The sequence below is a fragment of the Balaenoptera musculus genome, chromosome 3 (assembly GCF_009873245.2).
Source record: "Balaenoptera musculus isolate JJ_BM4_2016_0621 chromosome 3, mBalMus1.pri.v3, whole genome shotgun sequence".
In the NCBI taxonomy this organism is placed as follows: Eukaryota; Metazoa; Chordata; class Mammalia; order Artiodactyla; family Balaenopteridae; genus Balaenoptera; species Balaenoptera musculus.
Genome location: NC_045787.1, coordinates 107680791 through 107702454, shown reverse-complemented (window position 1 = coordinate 107702454; position 21664 = coordinate 107680791). Strand labels below are relative to the sequence as shown.

The following is a 21664-nucleotide window of genomic DNA, read 5'->3' as shown; positions in this document are numbered from 1 at the left end:
TAATAAGGACACTTGGGGATTAAGTGTTAGCTAGAGAAGAGGGCGAAGAATGGAATGCGTTGAGAGGCCTGGAACAGAAGGCTCACTATGAAGGAGAAATCGCATCCAGAGAGGTAGGAGAGTGAAGGCTTTTGCTGAAAAGAGGCCATGGTCAACAGTGGCAAATGTTGCCAAGGGGTCAAGTATAATGAGAACTGGAATTGCCTATAGGATTTTGTAAGTGGAGGTCCTTAGTGACCTTGACAAGAGGCAAATGGTTTCAAAAAAGAAAGATAAAGTGGACACAATATATAGAAAACTCTTTTAAAAAGGAACAAAGACATGGAGGGGTATGTGGGGTTAGGAAAGGTGGTGTTCTTTTAAGGTGGGGCATCTTACATTATGCTGATTAATGCTGGGAATAATTCTTTGCAGAACAGTCTAGGGAGGTTTACAAACTACTGATGCCTGGGTCTCTCACCCCCAGAGAGTGATTTAACTGACCTGGGGTGTGGCCAAGTTCCTGGGGACTTTTTACATGCTCCCCAAGTGATTTTAACGTGCAGTCAAGGTTGCGAACCACTGCTAGAGAAAAAAAAATGGGTGCAGGAGGGCTTACTTGCTGGAGCTAAGACCTATGTAGCTGACAAATGAAATTATCATGGTGTCTCTGCCAGCAAAAACGGCCAGTACTGCTTAGGTTACCAAATCTTTTCAGTTACAGTATCCGATTTTTCCTACAAGCTTCCATAAGTTAAGTAAAGGGCTTACTGCAGTAACAACGCTCCCCCAGAGACAAGAAAGAAAGAAAAACGACCTTGGTGCGGAACCCTCGGGCCTCCAATCAGGAACCGCCCTCCAGCTTAGTCGCGCCCAGCGATTCCCCTACAGCTGCCGCGCGCCCATAGCAGCCCAGCGCACGTCGCCAGTGCGCACGCGCACGAGCTGCCGGGGCAAGAGAGCAGCGGTCCCCCCGCAGGCTTGGCCGCCAGCTCCCGCCCTCTGCCAGCTCCCACGGCTCCTCCCTCCTCCCGACCTTCTCCCCGGACGGCCGCGCGGGAGGGAGGCCGAGATGGCAGATGAGATCGCTAAGGCTCAGGCCGCCCGGCCTGGTGGCGACACGATCTTCGGGAAGATCATTCGCAAGGAAATCCCAGCCAAAATCATTTATGAGGATGACCAGGTAGGCACCGGGCGCCGCCTCGCTCGTGGGCTGAGGCGGGGCAGCCGCCTGTGGACACGCGGGTTTCCCGTGGTGGGAAGGGAAGGGAAGGGAAGAGTCGGGGTGAGGGTGCGCCGCGGAGAAGGGAAGGCAGCGGGCCGCCTCGCGCGGCCTCTGCCTCGGGCCCGCAGCCAGCGGGCTGGGCCGCGACCGCTCCGAGGCGGCCGGCCGGCGCGTGTCTGCGCTCCGGTTACGCGTTATCAGCCCGGAGCGCTGGCCAGGCCGCCGGGCGCCCGCGGGCCCGCGCTGCGGGGTCTGGGCGCTTGTTGTGGGCGCGCCGGGTCCTCGGCCTGAGCGCCCGCCTGCTCCCCGACTGCCTCGGACCTCTCCTGTGTCAGGAATCTGACAATCTCGCCCGCGCTCTGCCTGACAGGCAGAAACCCGATCGCACCCTGAACTCGGGCCCAATCTCCGCGATCTCCCGCGCACAGCCGGCCTGCCGGGGAGCTCCCGGGCGCCTGTCCCCGCCGCCTTGCGCTAGAGGGCCGGGGGCGAACGGCCTGGGGGCGGCACAGACGCGCTGGGCCTGGGCGAGGGCCGCTCGCCAACGCCACCCGGACCCACCCCCGCCGCCCATTCTCGGGCCTAGGACTCCTGAGATGAGAGTGGGCCTGCATCTAGGATTTGCTTTCCTTTGGCCCCTCCCGGGAAGAATGGTTCCTTTTATATTTTACAGGAAGCAATTTTATGCCAAGGGATTAAGAATGTCGTTTTTGTTGACTTCACTCTAGGTGAAACTGTTTTAGAAAGGCCGAGTTCATTTGACTTCGAGACATCTTGTATAAAATATTTAGTGGGCGGTTACATTTATGGATCTCACATAAAGCTGGACAGGTTGGCTGATTTAGGTACAAGGTTTGTGAACTTTAATAAATTAGCTTTATGAAATATGGAATATAAGGAAACATTTTATGCTACTAGTAGCATTCTTAGATTCAGAACACCTAAGATTTAATTCCTCGAGGTGAATTTATTTAAATATCTTTATTTGTCCGTTAGGGGAGTTCTTTTGTTGTAGGTAATGTGTATTTCCTTAAAAATATTTTAAGTTTCTTTTAATAAATGATCGTTGAAATACTGACTTGTGAGCCATCAAAGTTCTAAGGTGTAACAGCATGAAGCAATCTAAATGATACAGCATTTTCGTACAGAGTACCAAGTAGAATAACTCCTGAGACAGTTAAGCTGGGATAGGTTCTATTAAACAGCTTCCACCTTCAGTAGAGAACAAGAGATTCAAAACCATTCAAGTGGTATGTAATTTGTCTAAATGTTACTTATGCTCTTCATTTCTACAAAAGAGAATAGATATATTTATTAAGTAATTGAGTAAAGTTGGAAGAAATCGGTGTTGGTCAAATATCAGCAAATTTCTCATTACAAATGTGATCACCGCCATAAAGGAAAAAAACCAAATTGCACAACCAGGGCTCCTGACCTAGGGAAGGTGGGGACGTGAATCAAAAGATTTCCTTTAAGTGGCGTTGGGAAATTTGGATAGCTGCATATAAATCAATTAAGTTAGAACACACCCTCACACCATGCACAAAAATAAACTCAAAATGGCTTAAATGGCTTATGTTTAAAGACTTAAACATAAGACATGACACCATAAAACTCCTAGAAGAGAACACAGGCAAAACATTCTCTGACATAAATTGTACCAATGTTTTCTTAGGTCATTCTCCCAAGGCAATAGAAATAAAAGCAAAAATAAACAAATGGGACCTAATCAAACTTACAGGCTTCAGGCTTTTGCACAGCAAAGGAAACCATAAAAAAACAAAACAAAACGAAAACCGAAAAGACAACCTACGGAATGGAAGAAAATATTTGCAAATGATATGACCCACAAGGGCTTAATTTCCAAAATATACAAACAGCTCATAAAACTCAACAACAAAAAAAAAACAACCCAATGGAAAAATGGGCAGAAGAGACATTTCTCCAAAGAAGACACATAGATGGCCACAGGCACATGAAAAGATGCTCAACATCACTAATTATTAGAGAAATGCAAATCGAAACTACAATGAGGTACCACCTCACACCGGTCAGAATGGCCATCGTTAAAAAGTCTACAGGGCTTCCCTGGTGGCACAGTGGTTGAGAATCTGCCTGCCAATGCAGGGGACACAGGTTCGAGCCCTGGTCTGGGAAGATCCCACATGCCGCGGAGCAACTAGGCCCATGAGCCACAATTACTGAGCCTGCACGTCTGGAGCCTGTGCTCCGCAACAAGAGAGGCCGCGATAATGAGAGGCCCGCGCACCACGATGAAGAGTGGCCCCCATTTGCCGCAACTAGAGAAAGCCCTCGCACAGAAACGAAGACCCAACACAGCCATAAATAAATAAATAAATAAATAAATAAACCCAAAGTTTAAAAAAAAAAAGGCTACAAATAAATGCTGGAGAGGGTGTGGAGAAAAGGGAACCTCCAACACTGTTGGTGGGAATGTAAATTGGTGCAGCCACTATGGAGAACAGTATGGACGTTCCTCAGAAAACTAAAAATAGAGTTACCATATGATCCAGCAATCTCACTCCTGGGCATATACCCGGACAAAACTATAACTCAAAAAGATACCATTAGACTGTAACTTCCATGAAAAGGACCAGAGGACCACATGTATTGTGTCCAATTCTGATTTCCTAGCATTTATTACAGTGTTTCCCATGGGGTTAGTGTGAAAGAATGATAAGTTTAGGCTGTAAGATTATATATGAAAACCTTGATTTTTCCCCCTTCTTATTCCAGTGTCTTGCTTTCCATGACGTTTCCCCTCAAGCACCAACACATTTTCTGGTGATACCCAAGAAACATATATCCCAGATTTCTGCAGCAGAAGATGACGATGAAGGTGTAAGTACATTTACTAACATTAATTTTCTTGTTTTTTAAATTGGGAGACTAAATTTTGACTTTAAAGTGATGTCACATTTTCATTTTCCTGAGGGCATTACTTAGGAAAATCAGAAAATCATCAGGGGTTCAAGGCAATGTATAAGTAGTTTGATTTTTTAATGAGATATAACTGACATATAACACATTAGATTTAAGTATATAACATAATGATTTGATATATGTATATACTACAAAATGATCACAGTGGGACTTCCCTGGTGGTCCAGTGGGTAAGACTCTGCGCTCCCAATGCAGGGGGCCTGGGTTCAATCCCCAGTCAGGGAACTAGATCCCACATGCCTCAGCAAAGATCCCGAGTGCTGCAACCAAGACCTGGCGTAGCCAAATAAATAAATAAATTTTTTTTTTTCCAAAAAGAAAATGATCACAGTAAGTCTTGTTTACATCCATCACTACAAATTCTTTTTTTTTTGGATTTTAATTCCTTTATTCAAATGATCTCTGGGCTTAAATTTACAAAACAAATTTCATCTTTAGACTTTCATTTCTCCCTGAGAATTTGATAAAGAGAAAAGATGTATATTCACATTAGATGTAGTTCCATACTTTTCGTGTTTTTTTAATTAGAGAACCTTACTATTTTCATTGTCTTATGCAGAACCTCTGATATGCTATGTTGAGCAATGTAATTGGACATAGTTTGGCATGGAAAATAGGAAATTAATTTTCAGCGTTTGAAATGGAGTATCTTTAGTGTTGACTGATTAGTGTATTTTCTTACCCATTTCCTAGCCTTCTGGGGTCAAAACTACACTCCCACCAACAATCCCAGAATGATGCCCAAAAGAAGTCATCACCACAAATTCTTAAACAAAAAAGGGTTCTAAGCAAGGATTAGTTGGTGAGACTCATTTTTCCTTAAGTAAGAAATAGTGTTACCGTACAGGAGAGGGTTCATTGGCTCTTCTGTTAATGCCGTTAAAGAAAAATAATTACTTGATTTTGCTAGGAGGTACTGGCCTCAATTAAAATTTTTCCTGGTGCTCTTTGTAGTAGATTATATAATTGTTCATAAATACTATTTTATTTAGGGGTACATTATACTTCTGACCTCACTGATGTTGGGCCTGGTCGTATGACTTAACTTGGCCAATGAGTACAAACAGAAGTGATACATGTCTTTTGAATAGAAACTTTAAGAGCTAGCACCCAGTTTGCCATGTTCTCTCTTGCCTCTGCCACTGTGATCATACAGAGACTGTTCCATCAGCCTGGGTTTCAAAGTGAAAAAGATGTAGAATATAGAGCCTGGTCAACTTGTGATGAAGATGTAGTAAATACAAGAAATGTATGTTTGTTGTAAACCAGATTTGGGGGTGGTTTGTTAACCACAGCATAACCAATTCTATCCCAACTGATACACTCCCCCATAACAAGCAAGCAAGGTATCTTGCCTTATTAAGAAAATTTAAATACCACTTGGAATATGATTTAAAAATTGTTTTAATTGAGCAGATTTTTGTCTCTAATTTGTTTATTGAAATTAGTAATTAATAAACACCTAATCTTACTGGGTTTTTAATTGTAGATTATATTATATTAGGATTAAAAGTGTTTCCAAATATTTGCCCAAAGTCTGTTTCAGTTTGGCAGTTTTTTAATTTAATATTTCAACTTGGTAGTTTGTTACATGATTACAAGAAGTTGTAAATTACCATTGCTTAAGAAACTTTTATTTTTTTTCCAGCTTCTTGGACATTTAATGATTGTTGGCAAGAAATGTGCTGCTGATCTGGGCCTGAAGAAGGGTTATCGAATGGTGGTGAATGAAGGTTCAGATGGGGGACAGTCTGTGTATCATGTTCATCTCCATGTTCTTGGAGGTCGGCAGATGAATTGGCCTCCTGGTTAAGTGTGTTGTAGGGATCATTTTCCCTTCTCTATGCAGTGATCAGATCTGCAAGTTCCAATATGCAAAACAATACTTTTTTTTGCCTGTGTATGGAGAGATTGCAGAAATAATTTAAAAAACCCATACGTAATAAAAGGCATTGTTGCATGGTCTGAATTCTGTATTTGACTTATTTTAAAAAACATATTTGTTGGAATGTTTGAAGGTGGAGTTCATAATTTGGGAGGTTTTTATTTTTTCTCCCCACGGAGGACTCAGCCTATGTACATGGCTATAATGGTGTGAGTGATCTTTGAAGACAAATTTAAAAATTTCATAAAATTAGCTTTTGCTTTGAAATATCCTTTTAGGGTAAAAATTAGTCCAGGAGAAGATTTTCTAATCCAATTCTCTTATTTTCTAAGAACAAAGGAGTATGTGATGTGATTGATCCAGAAAATGACAGTTGTGGGTCTAGCAAAGATGCTTTTTGTCCAGGTCACGTGTTTCTCCTGTACTACTGGGGTAGTGTGGAAGGGATGAAAGTAGATTTGTCACAGAATCTTTGATGACCATGTGAAGCCATACAATGATGTTTCCTTGTTACCTAACGCTATTTAATATAAAGACTTGAAAATATATTATTTAGAATTAACTCTCCAAATTGAAAACTCATTGTTGTGAATGTGTATGTGCACACTAGCAAAAATTTTTAAGTTATGCATGACTCTGGCTATGTAGAGTTGGGGGGAAATCTCAGGGTTTGAGTTCTTATGTAGGCTGACAACAAAACTTTTTTTTTTTTGGTCTTGCCATGCACCCTAGCCTTTCTAAGTTTGTGCAGGGCAAACAGGTTTGCTTCTTTGCTTTCCTTCATGTAGGCACTTTCCAGCTTCTAAAATTTATTTAATACTTCTTGCCTGCTTTGTCTCTTCTCTCATTCTCTTTGTGTTTATGGGTTCCTTCCATTTTTAATCCCTAAGACCATTTTAGTAGACTTTGACACATTTTATTGCAAATTGTTTTTCTTCTAAATTTTTAATTTTATTAGTGACTTAAAAAATTTAGGGGGAGTGGATTAGGGAAATTGGCTGTATATGTCCTACAAGTGAGTTTTTTCCAACTGTCATTTTTTTACTTTGTTTATGGTGTTTGTTTAAAATATTTATATGGTTAATGTATCAATTTTTAATTTAGTTCATATTTTTAAGAGCCTTTCCCACCCTAGGAGGATTTATAAAAGAAATTATTCCCCTAATACTTTATGGCTTTACGTATTTTTATGCCTTTTTTATGAGGGAAGTTCTGGGGTGGGGGATGAGTTTTGGAGGGATTTGTGCCACTGTATAAAATGTAATAATGAGAGAAGCATTTGTATTATATATAAGAGGGTTGAGTCTAGTTCCTTAGGCATATTAACTTTCCCATTGATTTCATCAAACTAGTGCTAATAAATCAGGTAGATAACCGCTAAGTTGTCTTGCTGATTGTGTCCGACCTTTCTGCCTAAAATCGTTCTGAGACTCAATTTTCAGTGTGTGCAGGGGGGTGGGGGGCGGTGGGGGGGGTGAGTATCCCACACAGCACCAGGTAATTCTCCAGATACCAGCTGGGCGTCCTACAGTTCAATTCAATTCTAACACTACCCAGAGATAACATCAGATTCCACAGGTTAAGGGTTCAGCCCTACACGACTGCCATCCCCCTATCCCTCCAACTTCAGATGCCATTCACAAGCTCAGGTTGTTACCTGTACTTCTGACCAGCTGGCTATAAATCACAGGTTCTCAAGACTCTTCCTCGACTTCAGTTAATTTGCTAGAGTGGCTCACAGAGCTCAAACATTTTACTAACTAGATCAGTGATTTATTATAAAAGGATATAATTCAGAAGCAGCCAGGTAAGAGGTACATAGCACAAAGTATGGGGAAGGGCCAGGAGCTTCCATGCTTTCTTTCAGTGCACCACTCTTCCCAAATCTCCACGTATTCACCAACCTGGAATCTCTGAAAAATGCTCTTTTGGGTTTTATGGAGGCTTCACTGCATAGGCACGATTGATTAAATCATTGGCCATTGGTAATGAATTCAACTTCCAGCCCATTTCCCCCTCCCTGAGGTTGCTGGGTAGGGCTGAAAGTTCCAATCAAGGGGTTGATTCCCTTAGGTTACCTAAGGGTGGTCCAAAAGTCACCTCATTAACATAACAAAAGATACCTTTATCCCTCTTATCACTTAGGATAATTACAAGGGTTTTAGGAGCTCTGTGCCAGAAAGGGAGATGAAGACCAAATACGTATTTCTTACCATAAATCACAGTATCAAACTGCCTGAAACAGACTTGTGTCAGATATTCACCAAACCTCATGTGGTAGCCAGTTTCCAAGATAGCCCACAGACATCCTCTCCTAGCATCCACACCCTCGTGTAGTGGGTCACAAAGGGCTTGTGGCTTATATACCTTGTTCTCTTGGATTGCTCTCTTTGGGGGAAGCCAGCTGCTATGGCCAAGGACACGCAAGCAGCCCAGTGGGAAAGCCTATGTTGGGAGGAACTGAGGCCTCCTGCCAGCAGCCAGCGTTAACATGTCAGCTATGAATAAACCACCCTGGAAGTAGATCCTCCAGCTCCAGTCAAGCCTTCAGATGACCGCAACCTCATGAGAGACTCCAAGGCAGAACCACCCGACTAATCTCCCAAATTCCTACCCCACAGAAATTAAGAGATAACAAAGGATTGTTTTAAGCCACTAAGTTTGGGGATAATTTGTTACATAGCAATAGATAACAAACATCCTCTTTTCCTTAGCATATAGCTAAACTACATTTCCCTGCACCCCTTCAGCTATGTGGGGGCATGTGCCTGTAGTCTGGTCAGTGAGATGTGTGAGGAACTGATGTATGCCATTTCAAGCCCCAGAAAAATCTCCCATGCTATCTATCCCCCATGCTTTCTTTTTTCCTTTGTCTTGGCAAAATGCAGAAAGGATCCAGCAGAGGACAATGAGCTGTTTGATGGAAGGAGCTTGAATCCCTGAATGAATGCGGCAGAGTTCTCATTATTCCTGACCCACATCAGAATTTGTTAAGCTGAAACAGGAGGGAAGGGGGCAGGGCACAACTTTTAAAAGAATGACATAGCCCGAGGACATGACATAAACTGATTAGAACCAATAGGTCCAAGAAGGCGGACAAGTCCACTAGACCTTAAGCCTCAGGATACGCTCATTGTAACACATCAGCAAGCTAAATGACACACTCACAGGTGCCATGACAGTTCCAAGGCTGACCATAAAGTTCAAAAAGTAGGTGCTGGCCTAATTTTTGGAAATCCCCACCCCTTCTCCAAAATAGCTGGAATACTCCTCCCACTCATTAGCCTATGAAATTACCCACCCCTATAAAAACTGACAACCCCATACCCTGAGGCCACTTTTGCCTTCTGAGATGGCCCATGCTCTGTCTGTGGAGTGTGTTTCTCTCTAAATAAATCCACTTCTTACCTATCACTTTGTCTCTCACTGAATTCTTTCTGTGACGAGACAACAAGAACCCAAGCTTCGGGCTTCCCTGGTGGCACAGTGGATAAGAATCTGCCTGCCAATGCAGGGGAAACAGGTTCGATTCCTGGTCCAGGAAGATCCCACATGCCGCGGAGCAACTAAGCCCATGCGCCACAATTACTGAGCCTGCACTCTAGAGCCTACGAGCCACAACTACTGAAGCCCACATGCCTAGAGCCCGTGCTCCTCAACAAGAGAAGCCACCACAATGAGAAGCCCGCGCACCACAACGAAGAGTAGCCCCTGCTCGCCACAACTAGAGAAAGCCCGTGCGCAGCAACGAAGATCCAATGCAGCCCAAAATAAATAAATTAAAAAAAAAAACAAACCCGAGCTTCATTAAGTCCTGAGACCAGGTGTGTGATCTCAGTTAAAAGACCCTGGGTTTGAGTCCCAATCCGGTTTTTGGCTGGGTTCTAGTCCTGGCCCATGGGCTCAAGTCCCAATCTGGGTTTTTGCTGGGTTCAAGTCCTGGCCTGTGGGTTCAAGCCCCAATCTGGATTTTGGCTGCGTTCAAGTCCCCATCTGAGTTACACGGTTTCAAAGCCACTATGATTTCAGGGATTAGGAAACAGCAACTAGGAATATTTACCATAATTAATACAAGGTCTATGATTCAGGAGTGGTGGAACTTACTTGTCTGCATAAGGTGGATTGGGCTTTTAACTATCATAGCAGCCTATTTGATTGTTCTGCCCTTTGAATTAGCTAGGAGGGTGAGACTGCCAGGGTAAGCAGGGTTAGAACTTGGAGTTAACAGTTGGGCTCATAAGCAGAGTGTAAGCCAGTTTCTGTAGCACAGCTTGATAGAACTGAACTGAGAGGGAGGCTAAATGGGAAATGACTCCTACCTTTAACATTAAATGTTGTAAGTTTAGACCAAAAGTGATAGATTCAGACCATTCAAGGGTCTTAATTTATCACTGAGATAATTTGCTTGAGTAAGCTACTAAGAAAATCAAAGTGGTCTTTATCCTTCATTTTAAAAAATGTTATTTTTCTCAATGTGATACACCGCATTAACAAATTAAGGAATGAAAACCATATGATCATTTCAATAGATGCAGAAAAAGCTTTTGAAAAAATTCAACACCCATTTATGATAAAAACTCTCCAGAAAATGGGCATAGAGGGAACCTACATCAACATAATAAAGGCCATATATGACAAACCCACAGAAAGCATCATACCCAATAGTGAAAAACTGAAAGCATTTCCACTAAGATCAGGAACAAGACAAGGATGTTCACTCTCGCCACTCTTATTCAACATAGTTTTGGAAGTCCTAGCCACAGCAATCAGAGAAGAAAAAGAAATAAAAGGAATACAAATTGGAAAAGAAGAAGTAAAACTGTCACTATCTGCCAATGACATGATACTATACATAGAAAATCCTAAAGATGCCACCAGAAAACTACTAGAACCAATCAATGAATTTGGTAAGGTTGCAGGATACAAAATTAATGCACAGAAATCTCTGGCATTCCTATACACCAAAAACAAAATATCAGAAAGAGAACTTAAGGGAACACTCCCATTTACTACTGCAACAAAAAGAATAAAATACGTAGGAATAAACCTGCCTAAGGAGAAGACTTGTACTCAGAAAACTATAAAACACTGATGAAAGAAATCAAAGATGACATAAACAGATGGAGAAATATACTATGTTCTTGGATTGGAAGAATCAATATTGTGAAAATGACTATACTACCCAAAGCAATCTACACATTCAATGCAATCCCTATCAAACTACCCATGGCATTCTTCACAGAATTAGAACAAAAAAATCTTACAATTTGTATGGAAACACAGAAGACCCCGAATAGCCAAAGCAATCTTGAGAAAGAAAAACAGAGCTGGAGGAATCAGGCTCCCAGACTTCAGACTATACTAGACTATACTACAGAGCTACAGTAATCAATACAGTATGGTACTGGCACAAAAACAGAAATATAGATCAATGGAACAGGATAGAAAGCCCAGAGATAAACCCACACACATATGGTCACCTTATTTTTGATAAAGGAGGCAAGAATATACAATGGAGAAAAGACAGCCTCTTCAATAAGTGGTGCTCGGACAACTGGACAGCTACATGTAAAAGAATGAAATTAGAACACTCCCTAACACCATGCACAAAAATAAACTCCAAATGGATTAAGGACTTAAATGTAAGACCAGACACTATAAAACTTTTAGAGGAAAACATAGGAAAAACACTCTGACATAAATCACAGCAAGATCTTTTTTGACCCACCTCCTAGAGTAACAGAAATAAAAACAAAAATAAACAAATGGGACTTAATTAAACTTAAAAGCTTTTGCACAGCAAAGGAAACCCTAAACAAGACAAAAAGACAACCCTCAGAATGGGAGAAAATATTTGCAAATGAAACAACAGACAAAGGATTAATCTCCTAAATATACAAACAGCTCATGGAGCTCAATATCAGAAAAACAAACAATCCAGTTAAAAAATGGGTGGAAGACCTAAATAGACATTTCACCAAGGAAGACATGCAGATGGCCAAGAGGCACATGAAGAGATGCTCAACATCACTAACTATTAGAGAAATGCAAATCAAAACTACAGTGAGGTATCACCTCACACCAGTCAGAATGGCCATCATCAAAAAATCTACAAACAATAAATGCTAGAGAGGGTGTGGAGAAAAGGGAACTCTCCTACACTGTTGGTGGGAATGTAAATTGATACAGCCACTATGGAGAACAGTATGGAGGTTCCTTAAAAAACCAAAAATAGAACTACCATATGACCCAGCAATCCCACTACTGGGCATATACCCTGAGAAAACCATAATTCAAAAAGAGTCATGTACCACAATGTTCACTGCAGCACTATTCACAACAGCCAGGACATGGAACTAACCTAAGTGTCTATCAATAGAGGAATGGATAAAGAAGATGTGGTACATATATATACAATGAAATATTACTTGGCCATAAAAAAAGAACAAAATAATTCCATTTGCAGCAACATGGATGGACCTAGAGATTGTCATACTGAGTGAAGTAAGTCAGACAGAGAAAGACAAATATCATATGACATCGCTTATATATGGAATATAAAAAAAGGCTACAAATGAACTTATCTACAAAACAATAATAGAGTTACAGATGTAAAATATAAACTTATGGTTACTGGGGGGTAAGGAGGGGGAGGGATAAATTGGAAGATTGGGATCGACACATACACACTACGATATACAGAATAGATAACTAATAAGGACCTACTGTATAGCACAGGGAACTCTACCCAATACTCTGTAATGGCCTATATGGGAAAAGAAACTAAAAAAGAGGGGATATAGTATATGTATAACTGATTCACTTTGCTCTACACCTGAAAGTAACACATTGTAAATCAATTATACTCCAATAAAAATTAAAAGAAAATAGTAGTGGGTGCCATTTTAATTCCAGGTAAAGCTCTTCTTTTTTTTAAAAATTTTTTAATTTAATTTTATTTATTTTTTTATACAGCAGGTTCTTATTAGTCATCAGTTTTATCCCCATCAGTGTATACACGTCAAAGCTCCTTTCTTACTGCACTCATTTCTAGTGTCCTATTACACTGACTACAACATATTTTTTCTACTCATATTATGACTTACAAAATAATAAGTAACTAAAATTTAAAAATTATGGCATGAGGGCTTCCCTGGTGGCGCAGTGGTTGAGAATCTGCCTGCCAATGCAGGGGACATGGGTTCGAGCCCTGGTCTGGGAAGATCCCACATGCCGCAGAGCAACTAAGCCTGTGAGCCACAACTACTGAGCCTGCGCGTCTGGAGCCTGTGCTCCGTAGCGGGAGAGGCCGTGACAGTGAGAGGCCCACGCACCGCGATGAAGAGTGGCCCCTGCTCGCCGCAACTGGAGAAAGCCCTCGCACAGAAACGAAGACCCAACACAGCCAAAAATAAATAAATAAATAAATAAATAAAATTAAAAATTATGGCATGAATTTTAGTTAAAAAGAACAAAAAGCGGGGAGAGTGGCCCAGATGGCAGAGTAGGAAGACACTGAGCTCACCTCCTCCCACAGGCACACCAAAATGACAGCTATTTACAGAGCAATTATTGATGAGAAAGACCTGGAGACTACCAGAAAAGATCTTCTGCAACTAAAGATATAAAGAAGGAACCACAGTGAAATGGGTAGGAGGGGCAGAAATGCAGTATAGTCAAAACTCATACATACAAAACTCATACTCTTATGACCCACAAATGGGAGCATAATTACAATTGCAGAGGTTCTCCCCAAGGAGCGAGAAGTCCACCCCACATTGGGCTCCCCAGCTTCGGGCCTGGGGGTCCTGCAACAGGAAGATAAGCCCCCAGAACGTTTGGCTTTGAAAGCCAGTGGTGCTTACTTTTGGAAGAGCCAAAGGGCTGTAGGAAATAGAGAGTCCACTCTTTAAGGGTACACACAAAATCTCACACACTTCAAGACCCAGAGCAGAGGCAGTAATTTGAAAGGTGCCTGGGTCAGATCCACCTGCTGATCTTGGAGAGCCTCCCAGAGAGACAGGAAGCAACTGGAGCTCACTCTGGGGACACAGACGCTGGTAGCAGCCATTGTGGGTAATGTGTTCTACCACGAGGACACTGGTGCTGACAAGCGCCATTTTGGAGTCCTCCTAGCTTATTAGTGCCGGGACCCAGCCCTGATCACCAGCATGTTGGCACAAGTACTGGGATGCCTGAGACCAAGCAGTTAGCCAAGCAGGGGCACAGCCTCACCCACCAGCAGATTGGCTGCCTTAGGAACCCCTGAGCCCCCAGCTGCCCTGGTACCTGACCCTGCCCACCAGAGGGCCCAGGATCTGGTCTCACCCATCAGTGCGCCAGAACTAGCCTCGGAACCCCAAGGTCCAACAGCCAGTTGTTGAGACCTGGCTTTGCTCAGCAGTGGGCATAACACCAACTCTGGTACCCCTAGGGCCTTGCAGCCAGAGATCTTAGGACCCGACTCTACACACCAGTGGGCAGGCAATAGCTCCAGGACAGCCTGGGCCCAGACTCCACCTGCCAGAGGGTTGGCATCAGCCCTGGGACCCCCCAGGACCCTGCAGCCAGAGACCCCAGAACCTAGCCCTGCCCACTAACAGGCTATCAGCCCCAGGACCACTAAAGTACCACAATTTGCCATGTTAGAACCCAGCCTACCCAGCAGCAGGCCAGCACCAGCTTCATGACCCCCAGGGCCCCACAGCCAGAGGCCTCAGGACCCAGCCCTTCTCACCAGTGGGTAGACACGTGCCCCAGGACCACTGCAGTCCTGCACCTTGCTGTGTCAGGACACAGCCCACCTACAAGCACCCAGCACCAGCCCTGAGACCCTTGGGCCCTGGCCCTACCCACCAGCAGGACAAATCTAGCTCTGGGAAACCCTGGGGCCCTGAACCAGCTGCTCAAGATCTGGCCCCACATACCAGTGGCTGACACGAGCTCTGGTCCCCCAGGGCTCTGCAGCCAGAATCCCTGGGAACTGGCTCCACCCACCAGTGGGCCAGCACTAGCCCTGGGACCCCAAGGGCCCTGGCCCTGCCCTCCAGCAGGTTTACACCAGCTCTGAGACACCTTGGACCCCTCAGCCAGCCACCCTTGGGATTGAGCCCCACTCATCAGCGGGCCAACGCCAGCTGTGGGACACCCAGGACCCTGCAGCCAGCCATGTCAGGAACATGTCCTGCCAACCAGCAGGTGGACACTAGATCCAGGACCCCCAGCTGCACAACCACCCACTTTAAAGTGATGAAAGGAAAAACCTCCAATCAGGAATACTCTACCCAGCAAGGCTTTCATTCAGATTTGATGGAGAGATCAAAAGTTTTACAGACAAGCAAAAGCTAAAAGAGTTCAGCACCACCAAGCCACCTTTACAAGAAATGTTAAAGGGAACTCACTAACCAAAAAACAAAACAAAACAAAACAAAACAAAAAAACAGGCCACAACTAGAACATGAAAATTACAGAAGGAAAAATCTCATCGATAAAAGCAAATATACAATAAAGATAGTAAATCAACCATGTATAAAGCTAGTAGGAAGGTCAAAAGACAGAAGTAGTAAAATCATCTATATTCTGAATAAGTAGTCAAGTGGTACACAAAACAAAAAGATGCAAAATATGATGTCAAAAAACAGTAAAGGTGGGGAGAGTAAAAATGCATGCTTGTTAAAATGTGTTCGGACTTAAGAGATCAGCAACTTAAAATAATCATACACTCACATATATTTCTATATATAAACCTTATGGTAAGTACAAACTAAAAATCTATATAGATACACAAAAAAGAAAGGATTCCAAACATAACACTAAAAATAGTCATCAAATCACAAGGGAAGAGAACAAAAGAAGAAGAAAGGAACAAAAAAGAAGTACAAAAATAACCCCCAAACAATTAACAGAGTGGCAATAAGTACAAAGCTATCAACAATTACTTTAAATGTAAAGGAACTAAGTGCTCCAATCAAAAGATATAGAGTGGTTGAATGATACAAAAACAAGGCCCATATATATGCTCCTTACAAGAAACTCATTTCAGATCTAAAGACGTACACAGACTGGAAGTGAGAGATTGGGAAAAGGCTTTCCACGTAAATGGAAATGAAAAGAAAGCTGGGGTAGTGATATTTATATCAGACAAAATAGACTTAAAGTCTATTTTAAAGAGACTGTGACAAGAGACAAAGAAGGATACCACATAATGATCAAGTGTCAGTCCAAGAAGAAGATATAATAATTGTAGGCAGAACTGGAGCTCTGGGCAGCACCAGCAGTGGCATAGGAGGCAGCGAGGCTGGGACGGCAGAAGCCAACCAGTGATTGCAGCAAGAGTGTCAGGGACAGAGCAGACCACAAGGAAGGTGCACAGGCAGCCAGACTGGGCCAGGCCATGGGGAGAGTGGCCACTGGGAAGCAGGCAGCAGGCTGGGTGGGCAGCTGCCTAGCCATGAAGCGACATGGTGCTGCTCAAAGAGTATCAAGTCATCTTACCTGTGGCTGTGGAAGAGTATCAAGTGGGGTAGCTGTATTCTGTGGCTGAGGTCAATAAAAGTGAAACCGGTGGTGGTAAAGGCATAGAGGTCCTGGTGAATGAGCCCTATGAGAAGGAGAGTGAGTAAGGCCAGTAAACACACAAGATCTACCACTTACAGAGCAAAGTGCCCACGTTTGTTCGAAAGCTGGCCCCAGAGGGAGCCATGAATATACATGAAAAAGCATGGAATGCCTACCCTCCTACCGTTATTGCTGAACTGTTATTACAAATGAGTACATGAAAGAAGACTTTCTGATTAAAATTGAAACCTGGCACAAACCATATCTTGGCACCCAGGAGAATGTGCATAAACTGGAACCTGAGGCATGGAAACATGTGGAAGCCATATATATAGACACTGAAGATCAAAACCAAGTACTTAGCAAGGATTTCAAGGTAGAGGAAGACCCAGAAAAATTTAAATCTATCAAAACAGGCTGAGAACCCTTGGGCCCCAACTGGAAGCAAGAACTTGTAAATCAGAAGGACTACCCATACATTCATACATACAAAATGGTTACTGTTAAGTTCAAGTGGTGGGGCCTGCAGAACAAAGTGGAAAACTTTATACATAAGTAAGAGAGGTGTCTGTTTACAAACTTCCACAGGCAGCTGTTCTGTTGGCTTGATAAGTGGGTTGACCTGACTATGGACAACATTCAAAGGATGGAAGAAGAGATGAAGAGATAGCTGGATTAGACAAGGCAAAAGGATCCAGTTAAAGGAATGATGGCAGATGACTAAAGCCACCCCTCCTCCTTCTGCACTTTTTGCAAGACAGTGGTCAAAAGGAAGGCCCAGCAGCTCCACCCTCCCAAGTGACAGGCCATCTGTGGACATAGTCTTTCTGTGCCCATTCTTCAGACAACTTTTTATCCCTTACTGTAGCTAATTCTAGATGCCCTTTAATATTGGGAACAAATAGACCATCTGGTATTATGAAGTCCATGTGTGCGGGAGCCTGTTCCTCTGAGATGTGTGGTGTGCAGGTTGCTGTATTTACAGCTCCTCCCTCTCCAACCATTGTGTTCTCAACCTATTTCTGTGTGCCCTCCCCCACTTTATTTCCAAGTGACAATTTTAGTCTTTCAAAAAAAAAATTGTAAATATATACGCACCCAACATCAGAACACTTAAATACATAATGCAACTATTAACAGACATAAAGGGAGAAATTGACAGTAACACAATAATAGTAGGGGACTTTAACACCCCACTTACATGAATGGACAGATCATCTAGACAGAAAATCAATAAGGAAATACTGTCCATAAATGACATATTAGATGAGATGAACTTAATGGATATATATAGAACATTCTGTCCAAAAGCAGCAGTATATGCATTCTTTTAAAGCATACGTGGAACATTCTCCAGGATAAATCATATGCTAGGCCACAAAACAAGTCTCAGTAAACTTTAAGAAGGCTGAAATCATATCAAGCATCTTTTCCAGCCACAATGCAAATACAAGAAAAAAACTGTAGGGAATTCCCTGGCAGTCAAATGGTTAGGACTCTGTGCTCTCACTGCTGAGGGCCCGGGTTTGATCCCTGGTTGGGGAACTAAGATCCCACAAGCCGCGCAGCCAAAAAAAAAAAAAAGAAAAGAAAAGAAAGAAAAAACACTAACATGTGGAGACTAAATGATATGCTACTAAACAACCAATAGATTACTGAAAAAAATCAAAGAAGAAGTAAACAAATACCTGGAGATAAATGAAAATGAAAACACAATGATCCAAATCTATGGGATGCAGCAAGAGCAGTTCTAAGAGAGAAGTTTATAGTGATACAAGTCTACCTCAGGAAACAAGAGAAATCTCAAATAAACAACCTAACCCTACACTTAAAGGAACTACAGTAAGTCCCCTACACACGAACGAGTTCCGTTCCGAGAGTGCGTTCGTGAGTCTAATTTGTTTGTAAGTCCAACAAAATTAGCCTAGGTACCCAACTAACACAATAGGCTATATAGTACTGTACTGTAATAGGTTTATAATACTTTTCACACAAATAACACATAACAAACGAACTCAAAAAATGAAAAAAAACTTTAATCTTACAGTACAGTACCGTGAAAAGTACAGTACAGTACCAGCTACATCATCGCTGCTTTTACTCTTGCTTCCAGACATCCTGGGCTTGAAATAAAGATACTGTACTACTGTACTCTATAAAGTACTGTACACTAAAGTACACAAAAGCACAACCACTTGTAGAGGATGCATGCATGTAACAATGTACACCAGACATGTGAACTAACTTACGTGATTGGACATGTGAACGCACGTTCGCATCTTTGAAAGTCTGCAACTTGAAGGTTCGTATGTAGGGGACTTACTGTAGAAAAAAATCAAATAAAACCCAAAGTTAGTACAAGGAAAGAAATCATAAATAAAATCATAAATGAAATAGAGATGTAAAAAAACACAGAAACACCTAGAGGGGTGGGATAGGAAGGGTGGGAGGGAGACGCAAGAGGGAGGAGATATGGGGATATGTGTATATGTATAGCTGATTCACTTTGTTATAAAGCAGAAACTAACACACCATTGTAAAGCAATTATACTCCAATAAAGATATTAAAAAAAAAAAACCATAGAGCTGGTCCTTTGAAAAGATAAACAAAATTGACAAACCTTCAGCCAGACTCATCAAAAAAAAAAAAAAAGAAAGAAAGAAAGAAAGAAAGAGGGCCCGAATCAATAAAATAAGAAATGAAAAAGGAAAAGTTACAATCAATATCACAGAAATACAAAGGATTATAAGAGATTACTATGAACAATTATACAACAATAAAATGGACAACCTAGAAGAAATGGACAAATTCCTAGAAATGTATAATCTTTTAAGACTGAACCAGGAAGAAATAGAATACATGAACAGACCAATTAGCAATAATGAAATTGAATCAGTAATAAAAATACTCCCAATAAACAAAAGTGTAGAATTAGATGGCTTCACAGGTGAATTCTATCAAATATTTTGAGAAGAGTTAATGCTTATCCTTCTCAAAATATTCCAAAAAATTGCAGAGGAAGAAATGCTTCTGAACTCATTTTATGAGGCCAGCATCACCCTGATACCAATACCACAGAAAGACATCACCAAATTACAGGACAATATCACTAGTGAACATAAATGCAAAAATCCTTAACAAAGTAATTGCAAAACAAATTCAACAATACATTAAAAGGATAGATCATACACCATGATCAAGTGGGATTTTCCAAGGGATGCAAGGATAATTCAATACCCACAAATCAATCAATGTGATACACCACATTAACAAGTGGAAGAATAAAAATCATATAATCATCTCAATAGATACAGAAAAACTTTTTGACAGATTTCAAGATCTATTTATGATAAAGACTCTCAACAAAGTGGTTATGGAGGGAATGTTTCTTGACATAACACAGGCCATATATGACAAACCCACAGCTAACGTCATACTGAATAGTGAAAATCTGAAAGCTTTTCCTTTAAGATTGGGAACAGGACAAGGATATCCACTCTTGCCACTTTTACAACATACTATTGGAAGTCCTAGCCATAGCAATCATACAAGAAAAAAAAATAAAAGGAATCTAAATTTGAAAGGAAAAAGTTAAAGTGTCATTTTTTGCAGATAAGATGATACTATACACAGGAAATCCTAAAGATGCCACCAAAAAACTACTACAACTCATGAATGAATTTGGTAATGTCACAGGATACAAAATTAATACACAGAAATCTGTTGGGTTTCTATATACTAACAATGAACTATCACAAGGAAAATTAAGAAAACAATCCCACTGTATCAAAAAGAATAAAATACCTAGGAGTAAATCTAACTAAAGAGGTAAAAGATCTCTACTTGGAAACTATAAGGCACTGATGAAAGAAACTGAAGACGACACAAATAAATGGAAAGATATACTGTGTTCACGAATTGGAAGAATATTAGTAAAATGACCATACTATTCAAGGCAATCTACAGATTCAATGCAATCTCTTTCAAAATACCAATGACATTTTTCACAGAACAAGAACAAATAATTCTAAAATGTTTTGGAAACAGAAAAGACCTTGAATAGTCAAAACAACCTTGAGAAAGAAGAACAAAGCTTCAGAGGTCTCATGCTCCCTGATTTCACACTATACTACAAAGCTACAGTAATCAAAACAGTATGGTACCAGCACAAAAACAGACACATAGATCAATGGAACAGAATAGAGAGCCCAGAAATGAATTCACACTTTTATGGGCAACTAATCTATGACAAAGAAGGCAAGAATATACAATGGAGAAAAGACAGCTTCTTCAATAAATGGTGTTAGGAAAAATTGGACATCTCCATGCAAAAGAATCAAACTGGACTACTCTCTCACACCATGCCCAAAAATAAACTCAAAATGGATTAAAGACATAAAGGTAAAACCCAAAATCATAAAAATTCTAGAAGAAAACATAAGCACTAAGCTCTTTGACACTGGTCTTAGTAATATTTTTTGGGATCTGTCTCCTCAGGCAAGGGAAACAGAAGCAAAAATAAACAAATGTGACTACATCCAACTAAAAAGCTTTTGCACAGTAAAGGAAATTATTAACAAAATGAAAAGGCTGCCTACTGACTAGGGGAAGAGATTTGCAAGCCATATATTTGACAAGGGGTTAATATCCAAAATATACAAAGAACTCATACAACTCAACATCAAACAAACAAACAAACTATCTGATTAAAAAATGGGCAGAGGACCTGAGTAGACATCTTCCCAAAGAAGACATAGAGATGGTCAACAGGCACATGAAAAGGTGCTCAACATCACTAATGATCAGGAAAAAGCAAACCAAAACTACAACGAAGTATCACCTCATACCTGTCAGAATGGCTATGATAAAAATTACAACAAATAATAAGTGTTGGTGAGCATGTACAGAAAAGAGATCCCTGGTCCTCTGATGGTGGAAATGTAAATTGGTGCAGCAACTGTGGATAACAGTATGGACAGTCCTCAAAAAATTTAAAGTAGGGGACTTCCCTGGAGGGTCCAGTGGTTAAGACTCTGTGCTTCCACTGCAGGGG

The 21664-nt window shown here is 41.5% G+C and overlaps 1 protein-coding gene, 1 non-coding gene and 1 pseudogene across 2 annotated transcripts; all 3 read left to right on the top strand.

Annotated features, from left to right (window-relative positions):
- Positions 1-888: 888 nt before the first annotated feature.
- HINT1 (histidine triad nucleotide binding protein 1) lies at positions 889-6137 on the top strand. Its single transcript, XM_036846625.1, has 3 exons — positions 889-1162; positions 3962-4066; positions 5817-6137. The coding sequence occupies exons 1-3, from the start codon at positions 1052-1054 to the stop codon at positions 5979-5981; spliced, it is 381 nt and encodes a 126-aa protein (XP_036702520.1). The 5' UTR covers positions 889-1051; the 3' UTR covers positions 5982-6137.
- On the top strand, positions 4321-4393 carry TRNAG-CCC. Its single transcript has one exon. It is a non-coding gene; the product is annotated as a tRNA-Gly (tRNA).
- Positions 6138-16513: 10376 nt separating the features above from the next.
- On the top strand, positions 16514-17334 carry LOC118893322 (annotated as a pseudogene).
- The last annotated feature ends 4330 nt before the right edge of the window (positions 17335-21664 follow it).

What these genes read in the sequence shown, in the direction of transcription:
- HINT1 (XM_036846625.1), top strand. Translation starts at nt 1,052, where the DNA reads ATGGCAGATGAGATCGCTAAGGCTCAGGCCGCCCGGCCTGGTGGCGAC. An exon ending in TCATTTATGAGGATGACCAG is followed by an intron (nt 1,163 to 3,961) that starts GTAGGCACCGGG and finishes TTCTTATTCCAG; the next exon opens with TGTCTTGCTTTCCATGACGT. An exon ending in CAGAAGATGACGATGAAGGT is followed by an intron (nt 4,067 to 5,816) that starts GTAAGTACATTT and finishes TTTTTTTTCCAG; the next exon opens with CTTCTTGGACATTTAATGAT.